General features: G+C 30.5%; 1 protein-coding gene across 1 annotated transcript; it reads right to left on the bottom strand.

Moving 5' to 3' along the window:
- Positions 1-8,681: 8,681 nt before the first annotated feature.
- On the bottom strand, positions 8,682-10,432 carry LOC145314810 (ATP-binding cassette sub-family C member 2-like). Its single transcript, XM_080154891.1, has 3 exons — positions 10,328-10,432; positions 9,537-9,661; positions 8,682-8,799 (listed from the first exon to the last, which is right to left on the bottom strand). The coding sequence occupies exons 1-3, from the start codon at positions 10,406-10,408 to the stop codon at positions 8,682-8,684; spliced, it is 324 nt and encodes a 107-aa protein (XP_080011017.1). The 5' UTR covers positions 10,409-10,432.
- Between the last annotated feature and the right edge of the window lie 10,914 nt (positions 10,433-21,346).

The raw sequence follows: 21,346 nt of genomic DNA, 5'->3' as shown, positions 1-21,346 counted from the left end.
TAGAGGGTCAAAACCGTAATCATAGATTATATTTCTGCTTCTATAAAAATGGATTCAACCCCAACTGGTTAAGGTTAAGTGTAATATTTTACTAAAATAAATATGAAAAAAAAAATTTTTTTGTTAATAATAAATTTAATCATTTTAAAACCTTGGTAAAAGGGAAAACTCATATTGATAATTCCATACATTCAGTAGACCTTTTAATAGTGGTTTCGCCCCAGGCATATGCAAAAAAACAGCCTAAATCCATCCAATGGCTTACTAAAATAAAAAATTGAAAAAAATAAAGAATTCATACAGTGTATGGGAGATCTTAACAGACAAACGTACCCTTTTTTATAATAGGATAAAATACTGTTTTGCTCTTCTTATGAACCTAATTATGCTTGTCTTCCCATCATGCATCATGTTAGTATATACGTGGATATATTGACAGAGGATTTATAGCTTGCTAATATGGACCTCATTTATTGGTCAGTTCGTTCAATCAGTAGGAGGGAAGGTGATGGGATAAAGAGGGTGGATGAAGGGTATATTTTAGCCAGCCACGAGTTCCACTTTATTGGAGTATATGATAATCTGGTGTATGATCCAAGTAATAATAAATCCATTATCCTGTTATTCTTGTCTAAAACAATGACAATAAGTGCTGCTATTCATAGTTATCTCTCCGTCTGTCTGTCCGTTGACTCTAATAAAAAGTGGTTATTGCTGACGTTATTTTGACTAATCTATAGTTTAATTTTAGTATGATTACATTAATACTTATGTATGTTTGTTGACATAATACCTACACATACTTTTGACAGTCACCAAAATTTGTTTACACTGAATAATATTTTTGCTATAATACAAAAAAAACAATCTTTTAACTAGTAACATATTACACTTTATTGTTTTTTTACCAAATATAATTGTTTTTTATGTTGCTTCGGTACTATTGTAATGTATTGTCCATGTTATTAGCATTCATAAAGAGAACAATGTGCTTAACTATTATTATGAAAATATTTAGGACAATCAAAACAAAACTCATCTTTTATCCATATGTCTGTATTTTTCCTTTTTATAAATAGTTCTAATTGTCTATCATTTTTGTGGTTTTTTGATTTTGCAGCTACTACAAACTTATGAAGCTCTGGACTCAATCAGTAGAACTAACGAACTTGAACACTAGAAGAGTGTCAATACCTTAATTAAAAAGTATAATTTAAAAGTATAAACAAAATTGTATTTAAACTTGTTACTCAAAATTGCGTAATTTCAGGATTCTGTTTAAGAACATACTTAATGTTTTAAGATTTGAAAATAGAGATTGTACTATGTTGTCATAGGAATCATTATTACGAATATAAAATGAATAGGAAATTCTTATCATAAAAATTGTTGTAAAATTAGTTAAAAATTAACATGTTTCCAATTGACATTTAGGTAACGATTATAGAGTTGCTACCCTTTCTAAATCGTATTTAACTGTTTTAGGAATCATCATATAAAGTTTGAAATCGCACCGACTTTGCTAATATGCATAAATTGACGAAAAGAGCCTGCCGTTACATATGTTCGGACAGACATTCCTACCTTAATTATAGAAAAGCTTCGCTGTACAAAAAAGATTAAATACATTACTGAAAACAAAAATATTTTTACCTTAGTATTTCACATATTATGAAGAACAGCCAATAGAAAAACTAAAAAAAAACATTTTTACTATAAAGTAGAAAATAATTAGTATTGATTCGAGAAAGAGTTTGTTCTAAAAAGTTAAAAATTGACTAAGAAAACAGTAGCATTTTTAAGAAAAAAGGTTTTAGAAATAATATAGTACAATTAATTAAAAGACATAATGTTTTAATAAAAAAATGAAAAACCTGAGTAGCTGAAGTAACTTGTCCATATCTTCTATTTGCCAAAATCAACATAAAATTTAAAACCAGTACAACAGTTACCAAAACTGATCCAGCTGAAAAAAATTACTTTATTATTACGTTTTTTTTATCTTCAGCTGTTTTCAAGGAAAGAATCTTGAAATTTTGTGTGGTGATTCGAATGACCCCTCAATATTTGTTATTTGCTTAACTTATCTTAAATTAAGATTTAATATCTACGCTACTTATGGCTGTTGCTATTCTTGTCTTATTCTCTTACACATAATTTCAAATTTATTACAATTATAGAACTTACAAAATGAGCATTTTACTCATTTTTACTCTTAATCCACTTTCAAAAACTTTGTTATTGATCGCTTACTTATCTTTGACCCACAGAACCTCAAACACTAATGGCTTTCACACAGCCAGAGGTGTGCATGAAACAAGAACCGTTGGAACTGATGCTCAGTTTACTGAGAATATGAAAGATGATGGTGAAATCCGAAAGGAAGCTATCAACTTGATGACAGGACCAATAAGTTCTAAGCAAAGCTGTAAGATAGGAACCTGGAATGTTAGAACAATGTATGAGTCAACTAAAACAGCCCAAGTAGTTAAAGAAATGACAAGTTACAATATTGGAATACTTGGGATTGCAGAATGTAGATGGACAGGACAAGGACAAACTACAACCAAAGATGGCCACCTAATACTTTATTCTGGTCATGAAAGCCAACATATGTATGGTGTTGCTATAATTATTCAAAAACGACATGTCAATTCACTAATAGACTGGAAACCTATATCAGACAGAATAATTAAGGCTAGATTCCAATCAAGGCACTGCAAGTTGACCATTATCCAATGCTATGCCCCAACAAATGACAAAGATGAAGAAGTAAAACAAGAGTTTTATGATCAACTGCAATCAATCAGAAACTCAGTACCCAAACATGACATGTGCCTAGTTCTTGGAGATATGAATGCTAAAGTAGGAACTGACAGGACTGGAGTGGAGAATGCAATGGGACACTTTGGCATAGGTACAAGAAATGAAAATGGAGAACTTTTACTTGAATTCTGTTTAAATAATGATATGGTTGTAGGAGGTACATTATTCCAACACAAAAACATTCACAAATATACCTGGACAACACCTGATGGACAAACAAGAAACATGATTGACCACATTATGATCAATAGAAAATGGGTCAAGTCAATGCAAGACTGTAGGAGCTATAGAGGAGCCGACATATTTAGTGACCATGAACTAGTTGTCAGTAAGATTAAATTAAAGCTGAAGCGTACTGGCCATGATAAAAAGAGTGAGATTAGTAGACAATATGATTCTTCAAGATTAAAGGACCCTGTGATAAAGAATGAATTTGTCTTAAAACTCAGAAATAGATTTCAAGTCTTAGAGGACCTAAATGACGAGACTGAGATCACATGAACTTCAATTAAAGAAAACTTTCAATCTACTGCTAAGGAAATCCTAGGACACAAGAAACCAGAGAAAAAGGACTGGATCTCTGAAGAAACATGGATCAAAATAGAAGAGAAGCTCAAAAAACAAAATCCATAATGCTCAACATTTGGCTGACATGAGCAATTTAAAAGCTGAATATACTGCTAAAGACAAAGAAGTCAAAAAGTGCACAAGGAAAGACAAGAGAGATTACATTGACAATCTGGCTGAAAAGGCCCAGAGAGCAGCTGACTTTGGTAACATGAAAACAGTATACAACATAACCAAGCAATTGAGTGGCAAATATAGCAAAAAGAGTGGTGAAACTACCAAGGCTAAAGATGGTAAATTACTCACTACAGAAAAAGAAATTGCTGAAAGGTGGAAATCACATTTTGAAGAAGTGTTGAACAGACCTGAACCAGAAATTACTGCTGAACCAGAACCAGGACATGAAATAGACATAGATATAAGACCACCAACTATTCAAGAAGTTAAAGCTGCTATACATAGCCTAAAGAATGACAAAGCACCAGGACCTGACTTGATAACTGCCGAAATGCTTAAGGCAGACATAGATCTTTCTGCTAGGACTCTAACTGATCTTTTTGATAAAATTTGGAGGCAAGAAAAGATACCAACGGACTGGTCTAAAGGTATAATCATAAAACTACCTAAGAAGGGAGATTTGAACAATTGTGATAATTGGAGAGGAATTATGCTGCTTTCTATCCCAAGCAAGGTCCTATGTAAAGTTATTTTAAACAGAATTGATGAGAAAATTGACAATAAACTGAGAGAAGAACAAGCTGGATTCCGTGCTGGAAGGGGCTGTGTTGACCAAATTTTCACCCTTAGGACAGTTATTGAACAATGTGTTGAATTTAACAAGCCACTTCACGTAAATTTTGTTGATTTCTCTAAGGCCTTTGACTCCATACACAGACAAACACTCTGGAAAATACTAAGAAGTTATGGTATACCAGAAAAGATGATAATTATGATAACTAAATTTTATGACAACTTCCAAGCCTGTGTTCCAGTTGGAAACAACAAGACATCTGATTTCTTTAAAATAAGCACTGGAGTTAGACAGGGATGCATTTTATCACCTATTCTATTTATATTGGTCATTGACTGGGTGATGAAGAAAACCATAGAGGACAAAAAACGTGGTCTCCAGCTGGGCATACTAGGACACCTAGAAGATCTGGACTTTGCTGATGACCTGGCACTGATTTCAGAAACAATTAAACATCTACAAGCTAAGACAGATAGACTAGTCAAATATGCAGGACAAGTCGGGCTCTTTGTTAATGTCAAGAAGACTGAAATTATGAATATACCTACAAACCCTGATCAAACTATAACAATAAATGGTGAACAATTGAAACAAAGCAACAAATTCACCTATCTGGGGAGTGTTATCAGCAGTGAAAATGGCTCAAAAGCTGATATTAAAACCAGGATTGATAAGGCTAGGGTTGCTTTCAACAGTCTACACAACGTTTGGAATTCAAAGAAACTTGCTCTGAAAACAAAAATCAGACTTTACAACAGTAATGTGAAATCAGTTCTTCTCTATGGAGCGGAATGCTGGAGAACTGTGAAAACTGAAACAAATCAACTTAATGCATTTCACAATAGCTGCCTAAGAAGAATTTGCAAAATATTCTGGCCAAACAAAATATCAAACCTTGAGCTGTATGCTAAGACCAAGTGCAATAGTATTGAAGCAGAAGTGAAATATAAAAGACTAAGGTGGCTAGGACATGTGCTCAGAATGGAACAAAATAGGTTTCCAAAAAAGTGCTTAAAATGGAACCCTACCACTGGTAAACGTAATCGGGGACAACCAAAAATGACCTGGAGGCGGAGCACTGAAAAGGACCTCTTTAATTTGGAATTAACATGGGGAGAAGCTGAGAAACTTGCCAAAGACAGCAGGAATTCATGGAGGAACAAGGTGTCCGTATTCTCTGGCCTTCACAGTCAAAAAGAGAGATGCGTCTGATGATGACTTATCTTTGAGGTGCAGCTCCCGCTATATATATATATTTTTTTTAAAAAATGTTTACGGCTTCATTAGGGATTTTTTTTTTTTTGGGGGGGGGGGGAAAGAGGGGGTCGGGGGTTATACAATATACATATATGTACGGTCCCTAATCCAAAATAAGATCAAGAAAACAACAGGATCGGTAATTCAAAAATTACCCCCAAAAAATTCCATTGGATCATGGAAGGTTTTGTGCTATTAGAAGGTTCGAAATTTTCGACGCAGACACTTATTTTTAAAATATATCTACTTAGGGAGTTGTCTTGTCTTTTAGCTTTTTATATATCTGTATTTTATTTAGACTTAAAGAAAGCGTTTGATACATCTCAGAGAGATTTTCTCTTAATTTTATTTTCAATTTTATAACTTAATAAAGACATTTTTTTAAACTGTTTTTAACCTATTTTTGAATGGGGGGTCAAAAATATACTAGGACACTTATAGAATCAGACTGCAGAGCCCAAATTTGAATTAAGTCCTCAGTAAACTTTTTTGGGGGGATTTAAAAATTAATTTTTAGTGTTGCTGTAATCATTTTGACCGAAGCAAAAGCTTTTTTTTTACTTCAAGTAATATTGTGGCTTACAGAACATTTTTATATAATTCACTTTATATTGATACAATAAAAAAACATTACTCTGTTCATTGGAAATAATTTTTTTTCCCAAAACAATTAATTTCATTGAAAAATCTAACATTTACAATAAAACAAATAATTCTGAAATCTAACCAATAAGAAGCCTTGTTTTATATAATTCTTTACAATTCAAAAAAAGAGTGTTTTCACAAAGTGACTTATTTCCAATGTAGTTAAATATTTTTTATTTAAATAAAATGAAAAGAATGAAAACCGTACACATAAAAGATACATACTTTTTAAAATTATTTTAAAAGATAAGTTTGAATAATCTTATTTAATAACACATTTGTATATGTGACAAAAATAAATTTGTTGTATTGCATAAACATTTGTTGTCATTTAACCCTTTACAGCCATTTTTTATGTTTTTAAAATAAGTGAGAGAACACAAACATGTTAATGTTAATTCGTTGATATATTATAAAGAATTAACTTTTTAGTGAATTTTTATAGTAAAATCATAAGGCCTAATTTTACTCTATACCAGAATACAATATTTATGAAGCAAAACACTCTAAAAGCTACGAATTTTACCCAAATAAAAAAAGACCTTTTGCTAGGATCAAAATGATCACGGCAACAGTAAAAATTAATATTTAAATCCCCCCAAAAAAGTTTATTGGGGACTTAATTCAAATTTAGGCTCTGCAGTCTCATTCTACTGGTGTCATAGCATATTTTTTATATACGTTTTAAAAATAGGTTAAAAACAGTTTAAGGGACTTATATTAAATCTAGCGTTCAAACTTTTCTTCCAATATTTAAAAACTATGTAAGTCGGGTACATCAATAGTTCATTGTCCTATCACTCAAAATCCCTGTATCCTTTATTTATATCAACCCTTCTCTCCTTGCGGCTATGGAATCCCCACTTATCTCTTTCTTTATCTGTTAAAACCAATTTGGTAAAAAACACTTTAGTCGACTTAAGGAAAAAAAAATCAGCCATCTCCTTAACAATTCTTTTCATTTTTTTTCTGGTGACTGAGAAATATTAACCTTCTGGGGCTCTCTTGAATCAAATTTAAGTAGATGGTATTAAGAAAGCCAATAATTTATGTAGGCAATATGATATTAAGTAAAAAGTGGTCATAAAAGACATATTATCGATATAAAAGAGTTGCTAATGTCATTATAACGATGTATAAATCTTAAAATATTGTCGGGAAATTTTTCTTTTCAAATAATGATTTGGAACCCTTTGGGGCATATTTAGATCTAATTTAAGGGGAAAGAGCCCTCTGACGATTTAGGGTAAATTGCTACCAATTCCCTTGAAAAATTAGGTCGCAAGTTTTTACAACACTTCTTATTTAATCCAAAAATGGAAAGAGAGAGAAAGTGCCAGGGAAAAAAAGTAAGGTAGAAATATTAAAACAAAGATGAAATCCTTAATTTACAATACTATATTACATTAGGTCAAATAATATTCTTTCTCTTATTCATTCGAATCCGGTGGATAGGAACCGGTTCTCATTCATACGAAAAAACTATGTTTAGCGTCGTATTATATCTAGTTTTCTACGAATATAGAAAGTACAATCATAAGATTAAAACCAGTTTTTTAGCCTGTGACACCAGCATCTCAGGCTAAAAAACTGGTTTTGATCTTACATAAAATTGAATTCATTGCTGTTATTAGGATAAATTATCTAGCTTTGCCTATTTCTCTGATCAAATGGACAGAGAAATAAAGAGATAAAAACGCTAGTAAACAAGTGTTAGGAAGTAAATTAAAAAAGGGGAAAGAGTCCAGGAAGGGAGGGGATATTGGACTGTAAATTATATTGGTCCCTAAAGTTTTTAAGCACTTTTATTAAATTGGTTTATACAATAATACAGTATCCAAACTTTATGGTTAATTAATTAAGTCCACAGCAGGTAAAATTTGGTGTGAACTTCAATTTATCGTCAATTGTCTTATCCCTTAAAATCCCTGGGAGAGTGTTAAATTGTAAAGAAAGAGAAATTAAAAGTTTCTGATTTAATTAAATGTATAAAAGAAAATAAGTAAGGAAGTTATATGCCCAAGGGTTCCAAGGGTAAATTAATGTTTTTCCTTTAAATAAGCTATTTAACAGACTTATTCTTATATATAAAACAGGATGTCTATGTATGCGTGTGTGTGTCTGTCTGTCTGTACCGAAGAATCTTGCTAACCACTGAAATGATATCGTTTTCCACTTCTTTGCAATGTAGCTTTTCTTTCAGGTCCTATGAAGATTTGAGGGAGGGTGCCACCAACCTTCCAAGAGAAGTCACCTTTAGAAAAAAAACTACTGCCCAAAATTTTGTTTTTCATTTTTCAGGGGTTGTGCGACACCCATTACAGGATATTAGATGAATTTACATCCAACAAACATTATCCATTGATTACCAATCTTTTGTCTGGAAGTCCTAACTATTAATAGAAATGAGTTGCACCTGTTTGCGGCCTAAGACATTCCCCATTTTATTATTGCGTCATACACCTGATATAGCAACAGTATATACCATTTTAAAGTCTTTTTAGTCTTTTCTCGAACCCAACGCCTCCCCGACGACAGGAACACTATCCTTCACGCTTATGCCTTGGGTTGACACATTTTTAACAAAATTATACAACATTTCTTAAAAATTACTATTCTTTCCAATTCTTTTAATCTAATTTTTACCCTTGCTAGCAACAGATTCAGTATTGTATGAATCATTAAGTATAATGATGGAATTTATAGTGGAGCATATCAATGTTAAAACAGTCAATACCAGCTTACTAATCAATCTAAATAAAATTCATTATTAATAATTATTGAAGATCTTATAGCTTTACACATTTATTCAACTATTTCAATCCTTATATAAAAGTATTAGAATGTCTATCTAACCGATGAACTGATATGGTTCTCCTTTTAATTGTTGCTTCTCATATGTTCTAGAGTTAATAATTACCTAGCTGAGTATGGAATATTTCTAATATAGGAATACTTGATATGATACCAGTCTACTAGGATAACAAGTAAGAATACATCCATAGGAATATAGTTTACTAGAGTTAATAATTACCTAGCTGAGTATGGAATATTTCTAATATAGGAATACTTGATATGATACCAGTCTACTGGTATAACAAGTAAGAATACATCCATAGGAATATAGTTTACTAGAGTTAATAATTACCTAGCTGAGTATGGAATATTTCTAATATAGGAATACTTGATATGATACCAGTCTACTGGTATAACAAGTAAGAATACATACATAGGAATATAGTTTACTAGAGTTAATAATTACCTAGCTGAGTATGGAATATTTCTAATATAGGAATACTTGATATGATACCAGTCTACTGGTATCACAAGTAAGAATACATCTATAGGAATATAGTTCACTAGAGTTAATAATTACCTAGCTGAGTATGGAATATTTCTAGTATAGGAATACTTGATATAATACCAGTCTACTGGTATAACAAGTAAGAATACATACATAGGAATATAGTTTACTAGAGTTAATAATTACCTAGCTGAGTATGGAATATTTCTAGTATAGGAATGCTTGATGTGATACCAGTCTACCGGTATAACAAGTATAAACACACCCAAAGGAACATAGTTCAATACAGTGCTCTCAAAACAATCAGTAAACTAAAATATGTAATCAATTAATAGTTAAAGGTTATCACAACTATAAATTTTATTGTTCAGTAGAAATAAATTTTTTTTCCGTGGGGCAAAATTTGTTAAAAAATTAGCTATCAATCTAGAATAAATGAAATCTCATCAAAAGCAGGCGAAATTATGATTTTAAGACATACAATAAACTGTATAATATTTGTTTCTCGTATTCATTCGAATCCGGTGGATAGGAACCGGTTCTCATCCATACGAAAAAAAACTATGTCTAGCATCGTACATATCCAGCTTTCTACGAATCTAAAAATGTACAATCATAATATTAAAACCAGTTTTTTTAGCCGGTGCTTTCGGCACCTCGGGGCTAAAAAAACTAGTTTTAATCTCATAATTGTACATTCTATATCCGCGGAAAGCCGTTTATAATACGATGCGAGAAATAACTATTATCTTATTTTCAGATAAATCACGAAACCTATATGGAATAATTAGGCATTAAATCTCCAGTATTGCCCTGAAACTTATTTATTTTCGCTAGAATTAAACTTTTACAGAACTATATTGAAAACAAATGTTCCGTTTCAGAATATTAATAAAAGAAAAAAAATACAGTTTTAATCACTTTTTTGATGCTTAGCGGGGCTTACAATAAACATTCATTAAAGTTAAAATTTTAACCTTAGGAGTGTCAGTAAACCAGGTTAGGTTGGAGTCCCAGAGAGGATCATTGCAGAAATGGTTGCTGGTACTACCTGCCATTTTTATTTCACCTTAAAGTCATCTGAAACTCATACGAATTTTTTCTTAGTTTTATCACAAAAAAAACATTTAAGTTTATCATATCACATTATAAATTATCAAAACATTTATAAATCAACGTATTTTTTGAAAGATTTTTAAATACTCTAATATAGTAAAACGTGTAACTGACTAAAATAATGATTCTCCCTTTCAACCTCTTTACATCATCCTATAAATCCCACCAATCCTACTCGATGAACGAAATGACCAATAAATAAATTCAATGTGTTCAAGCTAAATTTAAGAAATTTTTTCCCCTGTCAAAAGATCCACATATATTCTACATCCATTGTAATAACCCTGTCGCTGCAACTATATTCCTACATATTGGATTTGGTTTTTCACAATAATTTAAGTTTTAAAGACAATGTTCTTTATATTGATGTAAACAAAAAATATTATTATATATTATTAGACAAAATATAAAAACAATTACTGTACAATTTACATGTTTTTCTTATCTTTAAGTCTATTACTATATGATTTAAATTAAGTAATGTATTTAAATAAAATATTTTTATTTTTAAGTATAGTCCTATATACATTTTGTTATAAACATATTGTTTCATTGTTTCTTCGACATAAAATTGTTCAAATGAAGTCGGTTGGCTGATTCATTATCGACAAATGCTGCATATCTAATTTGCCTGGCTTGCATCTATGCACTTTTGCGGATACTGCCCAGGAGAAGGGGAAGAGTCTTTAATAGCAGCCGAGAAATTCACATTTCCCCTCAATATCGTTATGGACTATTGGACGGACGGACAGACATTCAAGGTATATTATAAGTACTTCTACTATACCACAAAAATAATTATAAATTCTAATTTAATTTTAAATGAAAATTTTTAAGAATTATTTTTATCTTGTGAGAACTCCTACTTTCATAGAATTTATCGGGGAAGCAGGGATATGTTATTTGATAACAAATAAATCTTCTACCTAAAATTATTATTTCAAATTCTTTCTTTGATAGCTTTAAAAATTGGGTGTAGATTATTTCAACAACTATTGTGCATTTCTTCTTGAAAATTCTAGTTGCTTGGATGATAGGCATATTAAGTTACGATTTTGTACATTTCTTTTTTTGTACTTATAGCTTTTTTTTGAGTTTACAAATATAAGGTTAGTCTACTTTAACGTAAACAACAAAGATATTTTTAAAACTAAATATAAATTAGACTGTTATATGGATTATTTAAGTGGCCATTTGTTCTTGTACTTTTTAAACTTTGTACATAATCGGTCTACTAAGTGACTGTCGTCAAAAAATGAAGTTGTTTGACCACAAAGTACAAAATTACATGATAATTACAACAACTTAGCCTAGATGTACTATCTCAAGTCAATCCATATATTATTACTTGGATGTTGCACCATATTTTTATGTACTCTAATAAAATTATACTCGCAGCTGGCTAAAATAACGATAACCCCTCATCCACCTTATTTACACCATCTCCTCCCCTAATACCGGATGAACGGACTGATAGATAAATGAGTTCATATTAGCAAATTTTCCCCTGTCAATATATCCACTATATCCATTCTGAAGTCTTTATGTTTCAAGTTTTTATTTCATTTATATTATTGGGACAATCTTGATAAAATGATAACGAATAAAACAAAGAAATGGCAGTTGGTTCTTGATAATTTTTGAACCAATTCTTTGATCATTATAGAGAAGTAACAGGATTACAGTTTGTATGTATTATCGTAGGCTATACCGCACGCAAACCATAATAATAGGGCCGTTCAAAAATAGATTTTTATTCGAAAATCGGGAGATGTGGGAGGGGAGGGGTGTTAGTTGATGGGCGGAGTTCAGGTCGAGAGATTAATAGCTGGAACGTGAGTTTTTTTTTATATTTGTTGGCTTAGTTTGTTGATCCTAGGAAAAACAACGAAAAATTAATGATTAAAAGATTCTTTATGATGATATACAAATTTATGTGTACGATATAATTTTTGAAAACAGACCAATAAAAATTTAATAGATTTATCTATTCTTCAAATAAAATTAACTCTTTAAAAAGATACCAATGTTAATTATTTAGGTAAACTTTTATCATAAGCTGTAGATTAGAATGTGATTATCGAACAGTGATTCATTTGTGAGGTTATTTTAGCCTTCAATATTGCTTTAAGGGAGGGATGGGATATTTGACTGTAAAATTATAATGGTAACCAAAGTTTTATAAACAAGATGGACCGATCACTTTACAACAGCTTTCCGTGGATAGTGAAATGAAAAGTTATTAGGTTATTTCAAATTTTATGGAATATAGATATTAATCGGTTTGGAAGCTAATGCTGGACATGTAATTTCTTACGTCCATAAGAAAAAGTAGCTTATGAGTTAATCGTGTGTTTATTTTTCTTGTTAGCAAAACTTGACAGATATTTCTCAGCTAATTTCATTAATTTTCAACTGACACACGAGACGTGTATCTGTAAACAATACAGTTAACAATCTAGATGGTTAATTAGAGACAATAATTATGTTCATATCTAGTCTTGAGGTCTTTTTTTAAATAAGGAATAAAACAGCATTAAACCATCATGGAAGATAAATGAGAGTTTCCTGAAAACCATAAACCAATAGGACAGGGCATCTAGGGGCTGTGGCAAAAGGTGTGGAAACCCATATTTTTTTGGTATTATAATAGTTATTTCTCTCATCGTATTATAAACAGCTTTCCGCGGATATCGAATGTACAATTATAAGATTGCCGAAGGGCTAAAAAACTGTCTTTAATCTTATAATTGTACATTTTTGTATTCTATGAAATTATTATACAAATGCCCGTATCATGATTAGTCGGATTTTTCCTACATAGTGTTGCTATTGGTCCAATTAAGAGATTGGGGATCTAGACATATTATATCTATTGTGTACACAGTCCGTTGACTTGAAATTTGACGTAAACAGACACTCAGCATGAGTGTGCTAAATGTTCGATAACAAGGATGACAACATCCATAAAAGCGAAGCTTTGAAACGGTAGGACAAACGAACATTAGTACTTGGAGAGTGCCAGAACTGAATAGACAGAATCTAAATAAGTCTAAACAAAATTGTACATACATTTATTGTCAAAATGCGTGAATACAGGATACAGTAAAAGAAGTTAACATATTTTATTTTCTCGTATTCATTCGAATCCGGTGGATAGGAACCGGTTCTCATCCATACGAAAAAACTATGTCTAGCATCGTATTATATCCAGTTTTCAACGAATATAGAAATGTACAATCATAAGATTAAAACCAGTTTTTTAGCCCGTGCCTTCGGCATTGTACATTCTATATCCGCGGAAAGATGTTTATAATACGATGCGAGAAATAACTTGATTATAGAGATGCTTCGCTTATGATATTATACCTTGTTATCATATATATTTTATTTGGATACAGATTTTCCATATAAAAATAGTACTTAAAATACATGAAAAGTATTTAAATAATTGACGGACAAGTCTTATTTCATAAAATATTTGCCCTGAAAAAAGTTGTTAACCGATAATCACAACCCACAGAATAGATAAAATTGAAAATCTAGATATGTTTTTAAAAGAAAACTTTAATTTAAACAAAAAAAAACACTAAAAATTGTCTTCAAATAAAAAGTATAATTCCTGTTTGTAACTTAAGATCATTAAAACAGTTTTTACTGGTCCTAAACAGTTAAAATGTTTTACTTTTACATCAAAGCAGGGTTTAACAAATCCTACCGAAAATATTCTAGCAGGTCAATTTTGGGATTTAAAAAGGGTTATCGAATAGTTATTCATGATTCATGATTTTAAAAGATATTTTTACTGCATATATAATATACACATCACATAAATAAATCGTGCATTTAACATGCACATTGAAATTAGATGAAGGTTAATACACAGTTTTTGTGCAGAATATATTTTTTACGAATGAATTTTTGATCAAATTCTTCTTATATGTTTAAAAGTTATATTTACTAAAATGTACAAGATTTGAAGATAAAAAGATTCTTAAAATCGTATATTAATCTAATTTTATTTTCTTTAATGAAGGCTCTTCTTGAATTTTAAAACTTGCGTATATTATCGGTCACTTAGGTGTTTTCATCGTATTTGAAAAGTATGAACTAATAATCATCTTTTTACCTAGAACTTTCTCTGGTAAAGCAACTGGCCCTAAACAAAAAGGATGCTCTACAATTCACTTTTTTGCTGTCCATCCGTCAGATCACAACCTTACGAGGATTTACTCGGTTGCTAAATTATTTAAAAGATAATTTTAAAATCAAGGAAAAGGAAAAAAATATCACTGTAATTGTTCACTGTCCTTTTTTGTTCACTATAATACTAAAAATCACATTTCCATTCTGGCTTCGAAACCGATTAATATCTGCTGGATTAGAACCGGTTCTAGCAATACTGAAAAATCATGTCTAGCATCGTAATACAGACAATTTTCCATAAATGTTGAAATAAAAATAATAAGAGTAATACCATTTTTGTCAGCCCGGACCTCTAGGATAGCCAAACTTGTTTAAATTTTATAATAATCATTTTAATATCCGCAGAAAGCTGTCTGTAATACGCTTAGATAAATAACTATTACACGTATAAATTCTGATTAGTATTTACATGAATGATAAAAATATATTTTGATACTAAAATTAAACATATTACAAAACAAGAATTGAACATAATATTTCTATATTCTACATATTAATCACATGCTTTACGATAAAACAAGGATGACATATGTTAAAAATATGAAAATATATATTAGATATAGAAAATGTCAGAAAAAAATGTTGAAAATTTAGTAAAAAAAATTAGTTTTAACGTGCAAGTTTATTTTCAGGACTGAAAACAAAATTTTATTATAAAGAGAACAACTAGAAGCGTACAGAGGATTTTACCCCTCTGTGATTGGAATCAATAGATCGGCCTATTAAATACTTTTTAGTTAAAAACGAAAACCAAAATAAGATTAATTCATACAGATTAGGAGCAAAGCTTCTCTACAGGTGTAACGCCAGGATGGCCCAACCTTTTTTCTCTTTCTTAGATTCATTAAAGTGTCCTAAGGTTAATTTCTGTCTATATTTCCCTGTCCCTAAGCCTGCAGTGCCTTCTTACAATGGATGTAGAATATGTGGATGTATTAACAGGAGAAAACTAATTTATGTTGTTAATATTGACCCTGTTTATTGGTCAGTTCGTTTTTCCTTTAGGTATGGGAGTTTTAATATATGGATTGCAGTACTTTCTTACCTTGTGTGTGTATAATTGAACTGTCATATGTTGCAAATTTGGGTGCAATCTGTTTTATTGCTTTTGGATGGCCTACCCAACCTCTAACCTACCCAAATATCCTTTTCTAGGGGGTCAATATCAGGAATAAAATGATGTACATTCCTAATGATGATACACAATAGTCTGTGGATGAAATTTTTGACACTCATTTTAATGAATCAACCAATCAAATATCAATAAAAGTGCCAACGAATAAGAAAACGTTATTATAAAATTTTAAGGACTAGTGTAATAAACAGCCCAATGTACCCTTCCTCCCTGGGTTTATATATACTTTCTTACTTTTTAATCTTATTTGAGTAACTTAAAAAAATACGTTTTGGTAAATTTATAAAAACTGTCACCAATTACAACTTTTAATACAATATAGTCGAAAATGATAAGGATATCATAGCAGAATAGAAAATTTCTAATTAATGCCATAAGGTCGACATAAACCATTGATTTTGTAAGTCGCTTCGTCTGCACTCGTGTCCTTGTCAATAATGATAGAAAAACCAGAGGGGGGGGGGGGTGTTAATGGAACATTTTTAAAATAAGAGATTATACTAAAATTTTGAAAGGAATATCCTTCCTTGACTTTGGCTTTAGTTTTCCTTAATAGTTCACAGCTCTAGGAAAAGAATTGTTATTTATAATACAAAGCGTTACATGATTTTTCAGTAAGGTTTAGAACCGATTCTAATCCAGCGGATATTAATCGGTTTCGAAAACATACTGGAATAGTTATTTATCTCATCGTATTTAAGACAGCTTTCCACGAATGGTAAAATACTGTCTCTAATACGATTCATTACATGATTTTTCAGTACAGCTTAGAACCGGTTCTAATCCAGCGAATATCAATCGGTTTCAAAGCATTACTTGTAATATAATTATTAAATTTTGAACCATTTTACAATTTGTTTAATAATGGTTGGACTTTTTCAAGGCCTTTACATTATCATTAAAACGTATTAGTCCGAATTTAGTGTATAATACTATACTGTTTTTTTTCGTTAAAATGTTGTTGTCTTGTTATGGCTGCGATAATAATTGTACTTCATTCTTTAAGATGTAATTTATTTTCGCGTGTATGCTTTTATTTCGCATATAACAGACAAATGGTTATATTATTACTTGGATGTTTCACCAGATTTTCATGTAATCTAATAAACTGAAAATCTAAGGTGGCTAATATAATGATCCCTATCCACCCCCTTTACCCCATCACTCCATCCTTCTGGATGAAAGAACTGACCAATTAATAAGGTCCATTGTAGCAAAATGTATATTCACGAAAAACTTTCGCCTGTCAATACATCCATGCATTCTATATCCATTTGTATCAGACAGAAAGAACATATAGGATTATATGAAAACAAGGATGACAACATCATTTAGTTGTGAAGCACAATAAAATCACGAATATACAAAGTGAGTCATACAGAAGTTATTCATCAGTCATAAAGAGAAAGAAGGATATGATAAATAATAGAAAACCATTAAACCTTAACTAATGAATGAATATATATGTCGTTTGTAGCATTATTAGCAGACCGACGGACAGTCTACCTTAAATAACAGCCGAGAAAAAAACATCCCAGGACCTAAATAAAGCTTCCTTTAAGTGGAGAATTCATTCGGTTCAGTAAACATCAATGTTTTAAGCTTCAGACAAAAAAACTACTTTTTTTTAAAGGATAAATATCTAAAAACCAAGCTACGGAGAAACCTTTCCATTATGGCCTCCAAACCGATTAGATTTGAACCATACTGAAAAATCATGTATAGCCTCGCATTACAGACAATTTTCCATGATTATTAAAATGAAAATCGTAAAATTAATACTAATTCTGGATCATATGAAGGAAATGAAGTCATTCCTAAAAAGGACAGAAATTCCCTTCCTTGGGTATAGGAAGGCTATTTCCTTTCCTTTTTCTTACAAATTCTCAGTAAGGAAGGTGATTTCTGTCCACTATCTTACAAATTCTCACTAAAGGAAGGTGACCTCTGTCCACCATCTTACAAATTCTTCCTAGTTCTTAGAAATTCTTCCTTTTCCTCACTATTACAACCATGTTTAATCAATCTACCTTATTTTACCAAATTCTTTCTTATTCTCAAAATTCTACCTTAATTACACAAATTCTCCCTTATTCTCAGATAACTTACCTTATTCTAAGAAATTCTTCCTTATTCCAAGAAAGCCTACCTTATTCCCCCAAATTCTTCCTTATTCTAAGAAAATCTACCTTATTCCCTCAAATTCTTCCTTGTTCTAAGAAATTCTACCTTATTCTAAGAAAATCTACCTTATTCTAAGAAATTTTTCCTTATTCTAACAAAATCTACCTTATTCTCTCATATTCTTCCTTATTCTAAGAAATTCTTCCTTGTTCTAAGAAATTCTACCTTATTCTAAGAAATTCTTCCTTATTCTAAGAAAATCTACCTAATTCTCCCAAATTCTTCCTTATTCTAAGAAAATCTACCTAATTCTCCCAAATTCTTCCTTTTTCAAAGAAAATCTACCTTATTCTAAGAAATTCTTCCTTATTCTAAGAAATTCTTTCTTATTCTAACAAATTCTTCCTTATTCTAAGAAAATCTACCTAATTCTCCCAAATTCTTCCTTTTTCTAAGAAAATCTACCTTATTCTAAAAATTCTTTCTTATTCTAAGAAAATCTACCTTATTCTAAGAAAATCTACCTTATTCTCAGAAATTCTTCCTTATTCTAGGAAAATCTTCCTAATTCTCCCAAATTCTTCCTTATTCTAAGAAAATCTACCTTATTCTAAGAAATTCTTCCTTATTCTAAGAAAATCTACCTTATTCTAAGAAATTCTTCCTTATTCTAAGAAATTCTACCTTATTCTAAGAAAATCTACCTTATTCTAAGAAATTCTTCCTTATTCTAAGAAAATCTACCTTATTCTAAGAAATTCTTCCTTATTCTAAGAAAATCTACCAAATTCTAAGAAATTCTTCCTTATTCTAGGAAAATCTACCTAATTCTCCCAAATTCTTCCTAATTCTAAGAAAATCTACCTCATTCTAAGAAATTCTTCCTTATTCTAAGAAAATCTACCTTATTCTAAGAAATTCTACCTTATTCTAAGAAATTCTACCTTATTCTAAGAAAATCTACCTTATTCTAAGAAATTCTTCCTTATTTTAAGAAAATCTACTTTAATCCCCCAAATTCTTCCTTATTCTAAGAAATTCTTGCAATATATAGGAGTCCTAAAGTCAAAAACAAAGTTTCAGCGCGATCCAGCCACCTGTTCTTGAGATACAGTGACCTGGTGTCCTTGGTACCTACAGTAAGATTTGGGAAATGGTTCGAATCCTTAGTAAATTTGGTTAAAGTCCAAAAATATTTTGATCAAAATTATTTGTCCACTTGGGTATTTTTTCCTCAAAATTTTGACTAAGTGCCAAAATATTTTATTAAGGATTCGAACCATTTCCCAAATCTCAACGTCAGTGCCAAGGACACCAGGTCACTGTATCTCGAGAACGGGTGGCTGGATTGCGCTGAAACTTTGTTTTTGAGTTTGGGACCCCTATATATTTCATTTGGGAGAATTAGGTAGATTTTTTTAGAATAAGGAAGAATTTCTTGGAAAAAGGTAGATTTTCTAAGAATAAGGAAGAATTTCTTAGAATAAGGTAGATTTTCTTAGAATAAGGTAGAATTTCTTAGAATAAGGGAGAATTTCTTAGAATAAGGTAGATATTCTTAGAATAAGGAAGAATTTGTTAGAATATGGAAGAATTTCTTAGAATAAGGAAGAATTTCTTAGAATAAGGTAGATTTTCTTAGAATATGGTAGAATTTCTTAGAATAAGGAAGAATTTCTTAGAATAAGGTAGATTTTCTTAGAATAAGGAAGAATTTCTTAGAATAAAGTAGATTTTCTTAGAATTAGGTAAAATTTCTTAGAATAAGGAAGAATTTCTTAGAATAAGCAAGAATTTCTTAGAATAAGGTAGATTTTCTTAGAATAAGAAAGAATTTCTCAGAATAAGGTAGATTTTCTTAGAAAAAGGAAGAATTTGGGAGAATTAGGTAGATTTTCTTAGAATAAGGAAGAATTTCTTAGAATAAGGTAGATTTTCTTAGAATAAGGAAGAATTTCTTAGAATAAGGAAGAATTTCTTAGAATAAGGTAGATTTTCTTAGAATAAGGAAGAATTTCTTAGAATAAAGTAGATTTTCTTAGAATAAGGTAGAATTTCTTAGAATAAGGAAGAATTTCTTAGAATAAGAAAGAATTTCTTAGAATAAGGTAGATTTTCTTAGAATAAGAAAGAATTTCTTAGAATAAGGTAGAATTTCTTAGAAAAAGGAAGAATTTGGGAGAATAAGGTAGATTTTCTTAGAATAAGGAAGAATTTGTTAGAATAAAGAAGAATATCTTAGAATAAGGAAGAATTTCTTAGAATAAGGTAGATTTTCTTTGAAAAAGGAAGAATTTGGGAGAATTAGGTAGATTTTCTTAGAATAAGGAAGAATTTCTCAGAATAAGGTAGATTTTCTTAGAAAAAGGAAGAATTTGTTAGAATAAGGAAGAATTTCTTAGAATAAGGAAGAATTTCTTAGAATAAGGTAGATTTTCTTAGAATAAGGAAGAATTTCTTTTAATAAGGAAGATTTTCTTAGAATAAGGTAGAATTTCTTAGAATAAGGAAGAATTTCTTAGAATAAGGTAGATTTTCTTAGAATAAGGTAGATTTTCTTAGAATAAGGTAGAATTTCTTAGAATAAGGTAGATTTTCTTAGAATAAGGTAGAATTTCTTAGAATAAGGAAGAATTTCTTAGAATAAGGAAGAATTTCTTAGAATAAGGAAGAATTTCTTAGAATAAGGTAGATTTTCTTAGAACAAGTAAGATTTTCTTAGAATAAGGTAGATTTTGGGGGAATAAGAAAGAATTAGGAAGAATAAGGTAGAATTCCTTAGAATAAGGTAGATTTTCTTAGAATAAGGAAGAATTTGTTAGAATAAGGTAGATTTTCTCAGAATAAGGAAGAATTTCTTAGAATAAGGTAGATTTTCTTAGAACAAGTAAGATTTTCTTAGAATAACATAGAATTTCCAAGAATAAGGAAGAAATTGGGGGAATAAGGTAGATTTTCTTGGAATAAGGAAGAATTTCTTAAAATTAGGTAGAATTTCCTAGAATAAGGAAGAATTTGGAAAACCAAGGAAGAATTTGGGGGAGTAAGGTAGATTTTCTTAGATTTAGGAAGAATTTCTTATAATAAGGTAGGTTATCTGAGAATAAGTGAGAATGTGTAAGGAAAAGGTAGACTTTGTTATGAAAAGGTAGACTTTGGAGGAACTAGGTTAATTTTCTTAGGATTAGGAAGATTAAGTGAGATTTAGGAAGGTGATTTTTATTCTCTTTTTCAGATATGTGAGAAAAAGGAGAGTGATTTTTGTCCATATTTCACTTATCTGAGATAAAGGAAGATGATTTCTGTCCTTTTTGCAATGAAATTTCTGTCCTTTTAAGGAATGACTTCATTTCCTTCATATGATCCCTAATTCTGTTAGCCCGGTTTTTTTTGACCTTCACGGCTAACAAAACTG

This window comes from Acartia tonsa, chromosome 3 (assembly GCF_053477335.1).
Source record: "Acartia tonsa isolate MP-2025a chromosome 3, ASM5347733v1, whole genome shotgun sequence".
NCBI classification, from domain to species: domain Eukaryota; kingdom Metazoa; phylum Arthropoda; class Copepoda; order Calanoida; family Acartiidae; genus Acartia; species Acartia tonsa.
This window is presented reverse-complemented; position numbering and strand designations above follow the sequence as displayed.

Coding starts and splice junctions, on each gene's coding strand:
- LOC145314810 (XM_080154891.1), bottom strand. CDS start 10,408: ATGGCAGGTAGTACCAGCAACCATTTCTGCAATGATCCTCTCTGGGAC. Junction 9,662..10,327: donor GGTTTACTGACACTCCTAAG/GTTAAAATTTTA, acceptor TACATATTTTAG/TTTACTGATTGTTTTGAGAG. Junction 8,800..9,536: donor AATATTCCATACTCAGCTAG/GTAATTATTAAC, acceptor AATTTTATTTAG/ATTGATTAGTAAGCTGGTAT.